The 17,236-nt window shown below is 36.3% G+C and overlaps 2 protein-coding genes across 6 annotated transcripts; one reads left to right on the top strand and one right to left on the bottom strand.

Moving 5' to 3' along the window:
* Positions 1-2,326: 2,326 nt before the first annotated feature.
* On the top strand, positions 2,327-2,861 carry LOC140853950 (large ribosomal subunit protein cL38-like). Its single transcript, XM_073249049.1, has one exon. The coding sequence runs from the start codon at positions 2,392-2,394 to the stop codon at positions 2,734-2,736; it is 345 nt and encodes a 114-aa protein (XP_073105150.1). The 5' UTR covers positions 2,327-2,391; the 3' UTR covers positions 2,737-2,861.
* A 749-nt stretch (positions 2,862-3,610) lies between these two features.
* Positions 3,611-16,446, bottom strand: LOC105058175 (inositol-tetrakisphosphate 1-kinase 1). Of its 5 annotated transcripts, none has more exons than XR_834086.4 (11): positions 15,987-16,443; positions 13,638-13,719; positions 13,336-13,368; positions 10,377-10,497; positions 9,738-9,830; positions 8,443-8,562; positions 8,179-8,355; positions 7,981-8,036; positions 7,809-7,893; positions 4,531-4,846; positions 3,611-4,221 (listed from the first exon to the last, which is right to left on the bottom strand). XR_834086.4 is itself a non-coding variant. In XM_010941015.4 (11 exons), the coding sequence occupies exons 2-11, from the start codon at positions 16,097-16,099 to the stop codon at positions 4,752-4,754; spliced, it is 975 nt and encodes a 324-aa protein (XP_010939317.1). In that variant the 5' UTR covers positions 16,100-16,121; positions 16,195-16,445; the 3' UTR covers positions 4,341-4,751. The 5 variants fall into 5 exon arrangements, 4 of the variants coding, with proteins under 4 accessions (XP_010939317.1, XP_073105149.1, XP_010939316.1 ...); XM_010941015.4 differs by lacking the exon at positions 3,611-4,221 and having other exon boundaries at positions 4,341-4,846; positions 15,987-16,121; positions 16,195-16,445; XM_073249048.1 differs by lacking the exon at positions 3,611-4,221 and having other exon boundaries at positions 4,341-5,093; positions 15,987-16,446.
* Between the last annotated feature and the right edge of the window lie 790 nt (positions 16,447-17,236).

Raw genomic sequence — 17,236 nt, 5'->3', positions numbered from 1 at the left:
ATTTTATAATAATAAAAAAGATTATACAAAATTTTATTTTTTTCTAAAAAAAAGAAATAAAGTTCCATGAGAAGTAAGCTATTCATGCATGAATCTTTTATTTAGCCAAAAACTCTGATGGTGTAATTATTGGTACCTTTAATAATATATGTAAAATATATTGATTTGACCATACAGAATCAATATTTATTTGGTTCCGTTACCCAATATAAACGTAATATTATTTCTTTTGAAAAAATCAAGCAACAAGAAGCTCTTGATAAAGATGATTTTATGATAAAGGATAAGGAGGTATGAATCAATAATGTCTTTTTCACTCATAAAAATAAATAAATTTTCTATAGATAGTTGCCGTGACTTGGGCTTGATGGTTGATATCATTACTTATTGAATATAATAATTAATGTAATATAAATATATGTCACATCTCATATGGAAGCAAGACTCAAACTGCTTACTTGGAGATAAAAAAATTTTCATTGTCAATTTTATAAATTATTTGAACTCCATGCATGAGCATTTTATCTTGCCTCGAAAAATAAGTTCAATTCGTTAAATAATTATAAATATAAAAAAATAGAAAAATAAAAAGATTAAATTTATTATTTGTTGAATATAAAAATATAATATACATCATCTCACATCCTTTATCACTAAAATCTCACAAGCAAGACTCAAGCTGATTACTTAATAGATAGAATAACATTCACCGTCGCTTTTACAAGTCGCTTGAACTCTATGCACAAGCAAATTGATTCCCCACATTATAGGTCCCTTGACCTTCTACCTTCACTCTATGGATCTCTACTCTATAGATCCACCAACTTTCATATGCTGCATAAATTAATGGTTGGAATGTTTTTTACAAACAAAACAAAGACTTCAACTGCTAAAATATTAGGAGAGGTCATCAAATCTAGTGCATAGTAGTAGTATTGTTATTGTATTAAGGGATTATTTGATTGGGGGGAGTGAAAATCTGAAATCGAAATCGAAATGGGTGACTCCTATTCCAATCGTTTGGTTGGGAGGAGTTCTATTCCGATTTCTAGGTGGAATGAAAATGACTCAATCTACATAGAACTCAATCTCTACTCTCCTTTATAGATTCAATTTTTTATTCCAATTCCGATTCCAATTCTGGTCACGAACCAAACGCTTCAGAGGATTTGGCCATTCCGATTCCGATTTCAAACCATTTCGATTCTCATTCATATTCCAATTCTGGTTGCAAACCAAACACCCCCTAAATATATTAAAGATATGAGCAATTAAAATCTTCTCCTTTTGTGGGAGGAGGAGACAATAGTTCTTGCCATACATAACTTCTCCTGGATAGTTTTTCATGTGAAAAACTATCCTTTGATAGTTAACTTTAGCATAAACTATTTTCTACACTCAAATAGGGATGGTAATGGGTCAGATATGGGTTAGATCGGCCAAAATTCATATCCGCCTCACAATTAAAAACCTTATACCAATTACCCACCTCATATGTGCCTTGGGTTGAGTCGAATCAAAAAAAGTAGATGGTGCGGATTAGATTGGATCGGATAGACAAAATGGGTTGGATTAGATAAGAAAAAGAACTCATCATGCAAATATTCTAAAATAATTATAACTTTAAAGGAGAGATTTAGATTGAAGTTATATTGAATCGGATTTGGAATGTGACATATTATTACTTACATCCAACCCGAACCTATTTTAGATATTTTATCTAAAACACATACCTGCCTTTAAGTTTAAATATAGATAGAGTAAACCCACCAAATGCAAGTCAAATTAGATCAAGTAGGTAGTGTGTCGGCTATACTTGCCACCCCAAGCATCTAGAAAGCCAATTATATTTTTTCCAAGAACATGCATGATCGCGTCAATAATTTTAACCAAATCATGATCATTTGATGGACTGATTACTTAATTAGTTGATCCATTACTTAATTGGTGGGCTCAAGTTAATTTTGGTTCAAACAGGCACAAAGATCATGAAAGTCACAAATTTATAACGATCATCTCACTTGGACAAAGTTATTGGCATAGTGATCGATGGAATGCACAAATCCTCAAGAGTTGCCATACACCATCAAAAGTGAGACACTACAAGCATTTTCCATTCAATGACTAATTTTAATCTCTTCCACCAAATACTACAATGAGATACAAATAGCTGACGAGTTTTTTTGTTTTGTGATACATAAAAGATAAATTACATCACTTGGAGTGCTGTTGTAAAAACTACAAAGCTATTCGTGTGAACTAGGAGCATCCCATCTCGTCTGCTGACTCCAGATAAAGCTAAATTGGGGAAAAGATGCACCACAACGGCTAACAACCCACCTCCGTCCACTCGTCATCGCTGTTCCTTCATCACACCTCAGAAGAAGGACGATGGTTTCGATTTCAGGGATGCTCGCGACCGCCACCACCTTCACCATCCTCCCCGTCTCCAAACCGAGGCGATGGCGGCCATCGCCTCCGAGCTTGGGCAGCGGAGGAAATGGTGGGCTGGTGGTGGAATGCTCGTCGCGGCCCAAGAAGAAGGCGACGGCGCACCACATGAAGACGCGGCCCAAGAAGACGCAGCCCTGGGACATCCGCCGCAAGGGTCCCACCATCTACCCTCCCCTCCCGCCGCTTCCCCCCGACTGGACCCTCGTCACCGAGGACCAGAGCCTCCCTCAGCCGCCGCCTCAGGACGTTGGAGAATCCTCCCCGGCTCCTTCGAACTCCTGAAGGATGGATGGATTCCTTTCATAATTTCTCCTTCTCTTCACTTGTGCGGTGTTTTTGCTTGATGTAATGTCTAAGATGTTATGCCCAAGGATTTTATGATGTTAGTAATCTGGTTTTGATGTTCATCCCCTGCTGGTCTCGAGCTCGGTATCGTAAGTGCAGAATTTAAATTAGTTTGACGATGTGTTTTATTTATCACGCACTGAAAGGATGAGAATTGATGGTTTTGCGCGATCATGGGGAGGTATAGAGTTGCAATTGAAATCAAAATCGATTGCAATGAAAATAGGATTGATTATATCCTTGATATATTTGATTTGTAACTGAGAATTAAAATCTGAATGGTATCTGAATACTAAAAGGGCATAAGAATTGTATTTTAGATGATTAGGATACTCTTATTTCCTTCCATGAGAATTATACTCCCTCCAATTAAGCGACTGGAATAAAAATTACTCATATTCATTTTCATTTCAAAGTCTAATATTCTCGATCAAACGTATCCTTAGAGATTGGATTACTCTATCCCTCTATGACCCTCAGGTGAGCACCTTGCCAATTCCTCATATGGAATTTGATTCAAGAATAAGCACAAGCTACAGGGGAATGACCTACTCATTGCTGCATAGATAAATAGATATTTGGAAGGAGAGCTATTTTGGATTTTATTTTTGAGACAAGAAAGGTAACACCCTCAGGCCTATGGTTGTTTTGGGAACCGCCTAGGAGATAAACTTGAAAAGCTTCAATTTTCTACTAAAATTACAGCCAAAAGAGATTTGGAAATTGCACCATGCAAGCATGGACTTTGGTTCAACTATATCATCAGCCTTTCTATTGATAAGTTTCATGCTTCTTGGACAGAATGAGAGGAAGCACAAGAACCAAAATGCTTCATGAAATTTCTTCCACATCTAGGAGAAAGTGGAATTTTGGTCTAGATCTCTAATACAACTACTAAGTGATATTACTAGCTTGTTAAGCCGGAACCTTCAAAAATGTTTCATGAGGCTGAACGATCAACACAAGTAACAGTGCACGACATGCATCATGGGCCATGTTCACTTGATGCACACAAGTCCCCCGAGACCAAGCATTTCAGATCTTGTACAAGAAAAACGAAGCTGTTTTACAATAACCATCCGAATCACAGGAACTAATCCTACTCCACTTTTTCTTATTCCCAAACTAAAAACAACTTTCGTAAATTATTTCAGTAGTAGATCTTCAACTACTATTGCAGCAGAAACAGATCCAAAAATCCAATCTTTAAGGCATAACTTTACAGTCAGGGCCCTTCTTCTTCTTCTCTAGTCGCCGGGAATCCGCATCTGGCCGGCCAGTTTAAGGGAATTTAAGATCGGCCTATTTCCAGAAGATAACAGAAGTTGAAACCCTGCCCATCTTGCGTATAAGCAAGAAGATGCTGACGCTCAGCAGCCCCTTGTTATCCACTACCCTGCTTCCTCTTGGGATTGGGAAAGCCTGACCACCAAAATGTTTCCATTAAATTCGGGTGCAAAGCCAGCAGCAAGTTGCCATTACAAATCCATTGAGGACCATATTTACTGTTCTAACACCATGATCTGAGCTCATTGACTTAATTATGCAGGATCAAAACAATGTTTTCCTCAAAAAAAATAAAGACAACCATCTATGTTTTGCTTAGTACTTACATGATATCAGTAGGAGGAACCTTGGTAATCTTTATTCACAAATTTTCTACTCTGAACATAGATTTTGAGAAAAGTAACAGAAAAGCACAGCCAAAGAACAAGAAGAAAGCTTGCATACATTAGTGGTGAAAGCCAGTGGAAAGGCATGCAACAACATCGTCAGCAATTTTAGGAGGTAAGGAGCATCTTTGCTGCTCAAGCCCACTGCCGATGCATTTGATGGTCTCCAGCTTCACATGCCCCACAACAGTTCTGTACATGGACAATTTAGAGGACGTGTTGGAGAGTGAACATCCACCTGATGTTTGTAGATCGAAGAAGATTTCACCAGCTGCAGCTTTAGCTGTTACTCAATCTCCTTTTATATTTGCTTTGCACCAGGCTTAGAAGAAAGTCAGTAAAAATGTGTTCATAGCCTGGCATTTTGCCATAGCCTGCAGAAATTAAAGTCCATATGAGAACAGAAACAGAACAAGCATGCAATTATGTTCAATTATTAGGGTTTAGATGATGTGGCATAGACACATCTTGTTTGTCACATCTTCCATATAGCAACCATAGAAGAACAGATATATGACACGGGGACAGCCATTTGGGAAGCTGGATATGTGGATGACAAATGTGTATTGCTTTATAACTTGAGCAGGAAAATCAGTACTCATGATTTACATCATCATTAAGCTGCACCAAAGGCACACCATTATGAGATATATGATAGTCAAAGCATTGACAAAAAAATTGACTCTCATAATTTGGGATCGACTATCCCTAATACAAAAATTTGAAACAGAGAAGTCACCAAAAGCACCTGACAACATCTAATGAAGGGTGTCACAGCTCCAACATCTTTGTCGAAAACCTTCCACCTACTTCCAAGCCTACTTAGCCAAGCACCATCAAGTACTCCAATTGAAATTTAAAAATTACCACTTGACCAACTAATCCCAACAAGATTGTTGAAATATGATAAATCTGCTTGGTAATTGATCATATAAATATTCTTTAACTAATTTAGTACAATGTTGACCCGACCCTGACCACAACCTAAAGCTTATTTCAATGGCTAATGTTCTCCAATACTGAAACCTATTTCCATCTGAAACTGCTAATGTTCCAAATGAAATATCTGAGATGAAAACTCAGGCTCGACGTTTACCATTCATTGGTCCGAACGTTGCACATCATGTTACACATATCATGCAAGAACCGTAAAACCTCAACACCACCCTTCCGTACACTACGCCCTCCTCCCCTAATGATAGTACTTTCATAACACTGTAAGATTTATCAATATTACAGCATCTGAAACTACACGAACACCTACTAAAATAAATGCCAAATTATTAAGTTTTGCTTCTTAGGGAAGAAGATTATGCAAAGCAATAATATTAGCTTTACTAACAGTTATTTACCCAAGCATCACCTTACCTTTCCCAAAAGCCATTATGCTTCTTTCTATTTAGAAGCTGAGATTTCAAAGCAGATATAATCAGGAAAATGCTTTATGCAAAATTCACACTCAAACTGACATGCCGATAAATCTCAATTCGTCCATCACTATCGAGAACTTGCTCACATGGTATTACCCCTTGCCCTTTGAGCAAGAGGTTTGAGTGCTCCATTCCGAATGGTGTCGGCCTTTGCTTCAAACCCTGATTAGCAAAGCCCTGTTTCCACAAGCTTCATCTCAGTCTGCCTGCGGTCCTAGACTCTGGCCTCGGAAGTAGTCCTCACCAAACTTGATAGTCCAACCTTGCTCTAACTATTACCCACTATACTATAAGAATGTAGAAAATGTCATATTTAGCCTTATTTGCTGATAAAAAGCTCGAACAACATCATTCTTTATTACTTGTATTTCTACCTTGTTATTATGGTTTTTCTTCGAGGTGACTAAAACTGCTGATACCAACATACAGTCTCATGACAGGGTTTCAAACCAAATGTTGTAGTCCACTCACCTGACAATAAAGCAGAAGGAACTAACTGCCTAGGCTATTTTGTTTTCAGCCCAATGGACCTTGTGCCAACTAATACCCACTAATTGAAGCAAGTCCAGCAAGTTTGCATAAGCAAGAAAAAGAAAATTGCCATCATGATCACAGATGTTGAAGCTTCTCATGGATCAAATTGTAGAATTTAAAGATGCAATCACCTACCACCCCTTACCACTTTGTAGCAAGGACTAGACAGCATCAACGAATATATGCTGATAAAATCTACCAGCTGTCCTCTAGAGGCAATTTGGTCAAAATTTGTCATGACAGGTTGGGTGATATACAAATGATACGATGAGTTAATAACATGATGAGAATTCTTTTAATATTATACAACAAAAGCCACTTCAAACTTTTTTATTTTTAAAGAATAACCTAATCAGGAGAAAGCAACAAATACAAATTTCAAGTGTTTCTAAAGTAAACATAAAGAAATCTGGTCATTTGGAAAAATGTTACAAGGAAATCACACTCGAGAAAAATGTTATAAGAGGTGCCTGAGACAGCTTATTACCTGATTAGGACCCAAAAGAACATTAATTACATAAGATTGAGGTACTAGGGTTGCGATCCTGTAATAAGATATGAGTTTAAAGGAATGAGCATTACAAGCAATTTTTCAACTTAGTTGTTGAAATCAAAATTTAAAATTATTGTCTCGTTCATTTTCTACTTGAACTTTAGCCTTTATTCAAAACCCACTTCCATGTAAGATATCTGACGTTCTGATGACTGTCCCACAGTAAACACGCAATTCTCACTAAACCAGAATAGCTTTTATATATCTGGCAAAGTTTTCAATAAAAACTATCAGAAAACAATCGAAGAGGCTGTCCACCTCTACAACAATCCAAATCATTCTGTAAAGGGTTTACTCTTATGCTTTCTTTCAAAGTAACTATTTGGTGTCATCTATGGCATCTTCATGCAACACCAATTAAGGGAACAAGGTCCCTGAAAATGAAGGCTCATTTGCTAGCCAATACCATGAAGTTTATGTTGGTAAACACTGACATGAACAGTTCTGATAATTCAACAAATTAGAACTTCTAAAAAGCCAATTACATGTTTTAGGAAGAGACATCTTAATAATGCATATTATATACATATATATATATACATATACACACACACACACACACACACACACACACACACACACACACACACACACACACATATATATATATATATATATATATAGACCAAATCACAATCATTCTAGCAAAAATTAGACCAAATCACAATTATTCTAGCAAAAATTTAATGCTCCTATAACACAATTATCCGATTGGAAAAAAAAAAGCCCCATAATCCAAACATACACAAAGAATATTCAGAGAAAATGGAATCCTGCAGAAAGGTAAATTTATGGAACAACTAAGTATGTTTCACTTGCCAGGAAAATAATTGATATCAATGACATAATATCGATCCCTCATCCCATGCTCCCTGATCATATCTATGTTGAACAACCGAAGACCCTATGCATCACATAAACAAGAGAAAATGAATGAATGAATGATGGAATGAGTGCTTAAGTTTTGCAAACATATCAGAATTTATCATACCAGTCTACGACGGAGGTCTCTACCAAGCCTCTCAAGCAATGGTCGAGGAGGAAGCTCTGTTCCAGATCAGGAACAAAAAAGCAAGCATCTTTTCAATTTGCAGCAGGACATACTGTTCTTAAGTTTGATTATCGCAAACCAATTTAAAAGGACCAAAACATTCAAAAATCTGTCAAAGATATGTTAGAGATTTTTTACCAGCAATTACAGGGTCCAGGTCTACATCATCTGCAGAGGCTGCAGCACAAGAAACCCTGGGAACTCGAAAGACACCAGCATTGTTTAATATTTCGTGTTTATTAACATCAGGAAGTGAAAACCGCCGCATGACTTTTATCATTTCCCCAACAATATATACCTTAAAGAGAACACCGCCTATAATCAGAGAAAAAAATCAGCCACATATTTATAAATAGATTTAACCAAGCAAAATGAGGTAATGCGACAGTCATAACAAGCTACCATGATTGACAAATTCCTGCAAAACCAATGGAGGATTAAGCTTTGACAAGGAGAACTGATCATAAGCAAGAGATAGTTCATGTGATTTTGCACTTCCATCCACAACCAATGGCTTGGCAACTGCACATGAAACAAGAACAAATACATATGGTAATAAGTTTCACATGTTAAAAGTAACAGCCAGACATCTAGTTCACAGCACCTCCAAACTGACTACAGTTAAATTTTATAAATTTAGTGAATACTTGAGTCCGTGGACATAGACAACATAAAATTTACTTAAACAACATTCAATCCTGCCCATGTATGATTTATGGATTAAATTCGATATGCATGTTTAAACTAAAAAAATTATACATGCCATTTTTTTATAAAGTAATAATAAAGTAAAAAAGACACTCCTTTAGTTTTATAAAAACTTTACATTTGGTAAATTTGGCATCTTTACTTGTCCAAAGTATCTTACTGGAAAGGACTTTGATGCTGAGAATGGAAGACAGGAGTTATCACCTGGACCTCGAAACTAAAAAAAATTTATGTTGGCTAAAACACAAGGACATACATGAGTGTGCACAGGCCGACAAAAAAAGCCTTGCTAAATCACCAGCATTTAGCAGGAACAACATGCATAATCTTTGCAGAATGAGGTAAAACATATTTCCACATTCTAGTATGCTACAAGACCGGTCAGAAAGTATCCACATGAAGTGAGGGTCCAATATATGAGCATACACAAGAAAGTAACCAAGCAAACCAAGCAAAGAAACCAGAGCACACGATGAAACGCTGACCCAGCTCAGGGTTTATGGTCATATAAAACAAATATGTAGCAATTTAAAGCAAAATAGAGTTTTCAAGATTTGTGGTTCAGAAGGATATAATGCTGGACAAGGTTAGCTTTATGCTCACGATGCTCCTAAAAAATTCTAATGCAGCTAAAACCTAAGCCTTACATACATTAATATTAGTGGATCACAACCTGCTGTTGTTCTAATCAACTAAAGTCCTTGCTAAATGAATAGATCCAGGCAGAACCTTTAACCATCACAAGCTCACCCTTACCAAATCAAGGGCATGCGGCTGGATCATGTGCAATCTCTACAAAATATAACAAGCAATGAGGATCCCAAGACTTGTATCTTTGCTTAGACCATAACGCTCTGAAAACATTTATAGGCCTACTAACGCTTCCCACGGCCTTCCTTTGGTTAATATTCCCAGCATCATCACCATGGTGCACTTCACATATAAGGGACAGCAGTAAAACTGATAAAAAATATTAACAGCGCATATACCTAAAGGTAGTGTTAATCCAGCCTTGGTAACTGCATCTGGAATTGATAAGGGGTCTTTTGTGATTACCAGTTGCCTAGGAACACCAACTTTACCTGCAGAGTTTCAAATGCACAATGATGATTAAATTAGAAACTGAATATAGATAGCTTCAAAGATAATGAAGATCATAAAAAACCAACCATTTGAAGTGTGGTCCTATCAAGGATGAGGGATCACAACAGAAATTACAGACAACTATCACTGTCAGATTTGTAAAACCAACAAGAACCACTATGATTTAGGATATAGTCCGTGTTATGCATAACCTTTTAGAATGTGAGAGATAGTTAATTGTTGCGGAATGGAAGAAGCTTACTACTTTATACACAAATATGGTATCTGACCTAATAGGTCGATAAACTTAGTAAATAAAGGACCATTAATGACGGTCAAATAAGGCACTCCATTGTGCCATAAGTCAACCCTGTCATAGACTCTTTTAACTGGCTTCTCAGGAAAGATGGATGGTGTTGAGGATAGTTATGGAGTGTGAGTCACCAACAGCATGACTTGTAGGTATGCATCAATCGACTCACCACATTGAATCATCTAAAGAATATTATAACAAGTTCTTATAGGGAAACTACTTTAAGAATTACCATAGCAGTCTGATAAATTCAAATCAGCTACACCCTCAAGCATCGATTGCCGATTATGCAAGTGCTGTATGGCATCCGGTGGGTCAAGGACGGTGACTTCTGGATGCTTTCTCCAATAATCCTTCAAGTATAAAGGGATCAGGATAAAAAAAATGTGAGACTTCACCAGAGTGCTTCATAAACACAAGCAGCATACATAGTCAAATTGCAATGAACCATACAAGTTCAACAAGTAGGAATTACTATAGAAGAATGAAATTTTAGAGGTCAGAAATTCACAAACAAACAGTTACTGAATATTTTATTCAATATTTCTTTTAGTGAACATGAATCTTAGTAATGAGAAGCGATAAAATTTGTCCAAGAAGACTGAAAGACTATAAAACAACCAAGTCAGGGGTTTCATCAAAGAAGCAACTTGCCTAGGGATTTTATGCAAGTCTGTACTAATTGAATAATAAAATTATACTGCGTATTGAATAAAAGATATCTGATTAGAGGTTACATGTGGACTTTTTCTAGAGAATCATTAACAGCAGTTGCTTATCAGCCCTATTGTTAGAAGCCTGCTGATCTTAAGCATCGATGCAACCCCAGGCAATCACTCTTTTTACCAGCCAAAAACATTTCAATGTACTTTTTAAGGCAAAATGGATAATCAAATATAACATAATTAACAATATCTGTGTTGAAACTACAACATTGTACATAAAATATGACCGTAACCTACCACCATGCATTGAAAGCTTTGAACAAAATCAAACATAAGAACTTCATAAAAATCACATGGAAATATATCTAAGATATCACTCACTATTCAAGAAGTCTGATTGCTAAATTACCAAACATAGAATTTGTTCCATGCATGGCAACAAAAACATCAAGCCAAATATGGATCCGAACCCGCATTCAATAATAAAGCATAGAAGGGAATATGATAGCTGAGAACCTAAGCATAAAAGGTAAAACATAGACATAAAGGTCAGCACAGATATCTATCCTCTGTGCAAAAACAAGAACAGAAAGGAGAAAACTCCAAAGCCAAAATCACATGCAAGCTCCCTTAGAACAAAAATAGAACGTGCTATAGCAGCCTTTGTCCATTAATCTATGCATAAAAAGGAGTGCTAAATGGGCAGGAGGACTTGGTCCAACAGTTGGCACCCCTCTCCTAAGGGCCTGCTTTTGAGAGAAGTCAAAGGTTCAAAACCTGGTGGCGATGCATTACCAATGTATTTTTGAAAAATAAAAAGAAAATAAAAAACACTGGTCCCTTTTCCCCCACTCTGCTATCACCTCCTACACTGCCCCCCCGCCCCCCTCCATTTCTGGAATGAAGCCAATGCATTGTTGCAGAGAGGAAGATAGATGATGCAAGCAAAGCCCAGCTATGCTCAATTGATTATATTTTAACAATATAATATTGATTACTGAACTTTGTAACTAATCAACTTATTTTCTGTGACACAGGAAGCAACGCAGATCTAGCAGTCAACATATTCTGTTTATTGCCACTATATTCTTCATTTAGTTAAGCATATATAAGCAGCCAATTGTTCAGCAAAACCAGCCCAAATACTTAATCATTGACCAAAAAACAATTTACACATTCACAAATTAATGTTCGCTCTTCTGCTGCTGTTTTTGTTTTCCCCTCTCGTTGCTGTTCATCTACAAGCATTTTTATATAGCCAGGAAGAAAGCACATGTGCATATGAAAATCGAGGCTCTTTTCTGGTTCGAGATACAGCACATGCTTGCAAATATGGAATATGTTAGTTCGTAAGCAGGTACAAATGGGTACACAAATATAAATGAAACAGCTAACAGCATCTCCTAATGGTAATTCACTCAGGGAGCATACAAGAATTTCAGTTAAAAAAAACATATCACTTAGTTTTAATCATCTGGTTAGTTGAATTTCTCAAAAATTTTTAGTCTTTTGTTTTTCTTTTCTTTTTTATTTGTGGGGTTTGGGGAGGGGGGAGGGGGGAGGGGGGAGGGGGAGGGGGAGGGTGCGGGGTGGGGAACAGCTGAGTTTTGCTTATTGCTATGGAATTGTTCCTTTGAAAAGGAAAGTTTAGGGCAGAAAATATATTCACTAAAATCATGGACACAGGAAGCAATACTACAGCTCGTTCTGACTCTTTAAATGATAAATTACATGAACAAATGTTATAGATTGATGCTGAAACCTTGCATGCAATGAACTAGTACATTTTTCTGAACCTCTATCTTTTCCTATAAAGTCAAATTTATCAAGTATCAAATATTTTAATTGCAACTGCCTGGATAATCCACATGAAGTGTACAAGATTAGATGCACATGTGCAAGAACCAGATCTGACATATCAAAAATTCAAATTACAGCACACTGATAGACACTGGATTAAAAATTGGATGCCTGCTTAAAGGTGGATGAGTTAACTCCTGATTGGATTCAACAATTGAAGTAATGCTACAACTATGATAGTTAATAAGATAGTGTCTGAGACAACTTATTTCACAGACAAAAGAAATGCAATCAACCACCAGAGAACACTCATCGTTGCATGTCTTTATGAAGCCAACACTTAATACAACTAGAATTAGCAACACCTTAAATAACCTAGCAATTGTATCAGAAGCTTAAATTAGCTGGTTACAGCAGATACAATCCTCAGTTGTTGGAAGGAATTCTTGAAGCTTTGACTTTTAACTATCTGATAATGATTCATGATATCTGAAAGAACATGCTCTCTGCAAATTATTTCAGACAAAAAAGAGTTTTTGACACTAACAAATTTCTCCAAGTACTAGTCAGTGTTAGTTCATATTTGATCATCCATTCAAATTGCCAGCACTATCATGAGATGAAGTGGAACTAATAATTCATGTACCAGAACAGAAGGCAACAGATATTTTAGAAAACCCTAAAAAAGATGAAGTGTTTCCACTAGCATGACTAAGAGTTGCTTACCTCAAGAATTTGTTGCCATTCTATTCCAGTCAACTGGAGAAAACATTGAAAGAACAAAACCTGTCAGGTCAGATATGGTCTAAAGATTTTCTTTAAAACATCAATAAATTGGTTTCTTCCATATATCCATTCATACAAAGGAACCGAAACATTTGCTTAAGAAAACTGCAGGAAGCCCAATTAAACAATTGCCAATCAATCTAACAAGTACTGAGCAAGATGTGCATTCATTCATAGACTAATAACCGCTTTTCTAGTCCATGAAATAACCTGAGAATTTGAATCTGGCAACAATGACTAACCTTGTGTAGAACAATGTCAAAAGGACCTTGCTCTGAAAGAGGCCTAGTATGGTCAATTGCAACAAATAAAATCCCCTTCTTCCTGCACCACACTTTTAGAGGCATAGTTAGTAAAGTCAGCTAAAGCTGTAACTTTGATGAGATTATCGCATCATATCCAATACCCAAAAGAAAAAAGGACCAACCATTACATTGAACACATATCCAATCTGAAAAGCAGATAAAAATCGGTGATAAATCAGTGAACATAAACTTTTCAAAAATAATTGACCAAAAAACAAGTTGGAGTGTCATACAACATTTAAGGCCAGAAAATATTTAGAGCCCAAGAGAGCAAGGAGTTCAGCTGATTTTATGTCCATTTTGAAGCTGACAATGTTTTTGCTACTCGACTAGAATAAATCGATAGAATAAACAAAACAATATAAACAACACAATCTAGTGCTCTAATTAAAACAACTAAATGTCATTACTGGATTCAGACTGGAGCTACTGCATAAACATAGCCCTATAAAATGTGATGCATCTAACTGAATGACAGAGAGATATACCACACCTTATGATAACTCACACTTGGTGTGTAGAAAGAAACAATGAATTCTTTGTTTTGAGAATTTCTCTTTATGCTTTCATCCATAGAGTGGAGGCGAAAAACATATGTTCAGAGAAAATGTTTATACTGGTGACAGAAGATCAAAAGAAATAACTGCTAGCTCTGAACCGAGGTATTTCCACAAAATAGTGGGTCAAAAATTAGTGAATTTTAGAATGTAAAACTGGATTCTATGTTGCAATTATATATTATAGAGAGAAGCAAAAAACCATCCATTAGGATAAAATATATAGATCAGCAACATTTTCATCATCTATGAGGCACCATATGAAGTAAATCTATATTACAAAATATTTCTGGCACCCACAGTTCTTTACTAATGAGTAATTAAATTACTTTTTTATTCAAGACCTAAGCAAGTTATTATTATTATTATTATTATTATTATTATTATTATTATTATTATTATTATTATTATTATTATTATTATTATTATTATTATTTTAATAAATTTCAAGCATCCCACATTGCCCAGCATATAGTGGAAAATTTTAGCTTGGGGCAGTTTCGGTCAAAACAAAAGCACAACCAAACAAATAGAAGTAAAGTGATGCAACAAACAAAGATACTTGTATCATACAAAATATAACAAAAATTTTACAAATCTACTGCACAATATAAGACCAAATGGTCTTCCAGAAGAAATAGAATGATCAGAATAAAGCTTTTAAACCATGATACAGGTAAGGCTGTTTAAGATCCTAGAAACCTGTGCACATTGTTGATACTTGAACCAATTTCCAAGCATTAAAGAGAAGCATGAGCTAGTTGACGAAAATATTGGTATCTATAAAAGAAATGGCTACAGTTTTTTATCCAATGACACAACATGCAACAGGGCATTATAATACTTCTTCCTCAAGGACCACAGAATTAAATAATAATTTTTTAACTATATATAAAACAGAATATTCCAATTCAGGAAAAAAAAAAGTAGCTGGCAAATAGACTCTTCCAAACAGGGTCCACTTAAGATATGAGTAGGAGCCATTGTCAAGGATGAAAACAAAATGTAAGCAGCTAAAATCGATGGTTGCTGTTTATAATATCACTGTAGCCCCTCTCCGCTGTCACTTAAATGAATTGATTCCACCATTTCATATCAATTTTAAGGAAATTTTCCTTTTCTTTCATGCGAAGTTTTTCATAATTGACAGAAACTGCTTTACTTATCTCTGAACTGTGAGATAACAAATTGAGCAGACGTCATAAATAGTAAGCAAAGTAAACCACAGACAAAATTTTAGTTTGAACATATAAAGTAAGCAAAAGCTGTTCAATTAAGGTGTTCTCCATTTCAAGCAATGTGCATACCATGGGTTCTTATTGAATGAATCACATTATATATTTCATCTTGCAATAACAGAGGTAGAAAACTTCAAGAGAGAAAAGATTGAAAAATAAGAAGAAGAATTGACCAAGGAGATTCTTCGGGCCACTTGCAAGTTCGAAGTTTAATGCTTCAAGGAGATTTGGGTGGGAAACTCAAGAAATTAAAAGCAAAAATGTTTACGCACGGAATAAGAAAAACTTGCTTGCTAGCGTTATATATTAATTAAAAATCTAATCTTGATCCCATTACGGCTCACAACGTTAGGTTTACAAGTGATCATCTCAGATTTATAAGCTATCGTATCAGACGAATAGCTGAAAGTCACAATCACGCCAATGTCCACAAAACGCCTCCAAAATCCAAACTTTTTTCCCAAAAATTCGCCTTTTGCTCAAGATTTTACCTAGCCAACCCTTCCAGCTTCGGTTGCAAGAAGCTCTTGACCTTCTTCGATGTCAGGGCGTACCCCACGACGAGCTTCTGCTTCGGCAGAGGCGGCGGCAGAAACGAACACATCTCCTTCTCCTCCTCCTCATTCCTGTAAGAAATCTCCCCGTTCAACCTCATAACCAACCCCTACTACCCCACAACATAAATGAACCAAAACCCACAAGAATCCACACGTGAAACCCTAGAATGCCCGCGTCTCCAAGAGAAGCTACCCTTGATAGACCCTCCCGTCGATACAAATGCGATCCCACGGTTCTTCCAGTTCCACTACCGATGGAGATTAGGAGAAAAGGGAGATGAGAATCAAAGTTCCAAAACCCTAAAATAATTCCCGAACGCGAAGAGGTAAGGGAAGGAGGGGGAGGGAGAGAGCAGTGGCGGGGGAACGAAAGAGGCATGGCTGAGTATTTGTAGCACAAAGGGGCATCGCCATGCCACAAATCTTGTCCACGACGCGAACACTAGGCCCATTGCTACCCCGCATCAGGCTACACGTCTGTGGACGGTCATGAGTGCGGACGCGTGTCCCGCTGGTCCACCATCCGAAACGTTGTTCCCCTTTTTCACATCACTCGCCGTGGACCACCGACAGTACTCAATTCTATGCGAGCATACACATCCACCGTCCATTTCTTGATCAAAGCAATCAACGTCTCAAGATCAACGCCCACGATTCCCACTGCACTAGAAATCAATGGATGATAATTTTTTCACCAAAATTCATTGTGGCACCGGGTTAAGCAAGAAATATAGCGTGAGCCATAAAAAAATATTTGATTCACGAGCTAAATAAGAATTGAAATGATTTAAAATCAAAATTAAAATTAAAATAATTAAATTCTTCAAAATATTTAATTTATTATTAAAATTTAAATTAAAATTATAATAAAAATTTAAATTTATAAAAAAATAAAAAATAAATTTTATATAAATTAAATTATTTTCATACTATTTTGTAATCAGAATTAGAATCAAAATAAAATTTTTTTTAATTAAATGATTGGAACGAAAGTCACATATTTATATTTTAATTTTAACCAACACTTCTATCTTATAAAATATTTTAAAATCAAAACCGCACACATCGCGAAATTGTAATGCAATCTGGTGAGTTTCCATGTGAAGCCCGGAATAATGAATGTGATGCTTGTGGAAGATTCACACGAGAGTAGTGGGACGATCGAGGGCTTATCCAGTTATCCG

The sequence above is a fragment of the Elaeis guineensis genome, chromosome 15 (genome assembly GCF_000442705.2).
Source record: "Elaeis guineensis isolate ETL-2024a chromosome 15, EG11, whole genome shotgun sequence".
NCBI classification, from domain to species: domain Eukaryota; kingdom Viridiplantae; phylum Streptophyta; class Magnoliopsida; order Arecales; family Arecaceae; genus Elaeis; species Elaeis guineensis.
Note: the sequence above shows the minus strand (reverse complement) of the source record. Positions and strands in the feature narration are given on the sequence as shown.

Bases quoted from the DNA above. Each gene is read 5' to 3' on its own strand.
- LOC140853950 (XM_073249049.1), top strand. From the start codon at position 2,392: ATGGTTTCGATTTCAGGGATGCTCGCGACCGCCACCACCTTCACCATC.
- LOC105058175 (XM_010941014.4), bottom strand. From the start codon at position 16,150: ATGAGGTTGAACGGGGAGATTTCTTACAGGAATGAGGAGGAGGAGAAG. The intron at 13,720-15,986 runs GTAAAATCTTGA...AGTGTGGTGCAG, and splicing joins AAGCTGGAAGGGTTGGCTAG to GAAGAAGGGGATTTTATTTG. The intron at 9,831-10,376 runs GTAATTCTTAAA...GAAACTCTGCAG, and splicing joins GAATTTATCAGACTGCTATG to GTAAAGTTGGTGTTCCTAGG.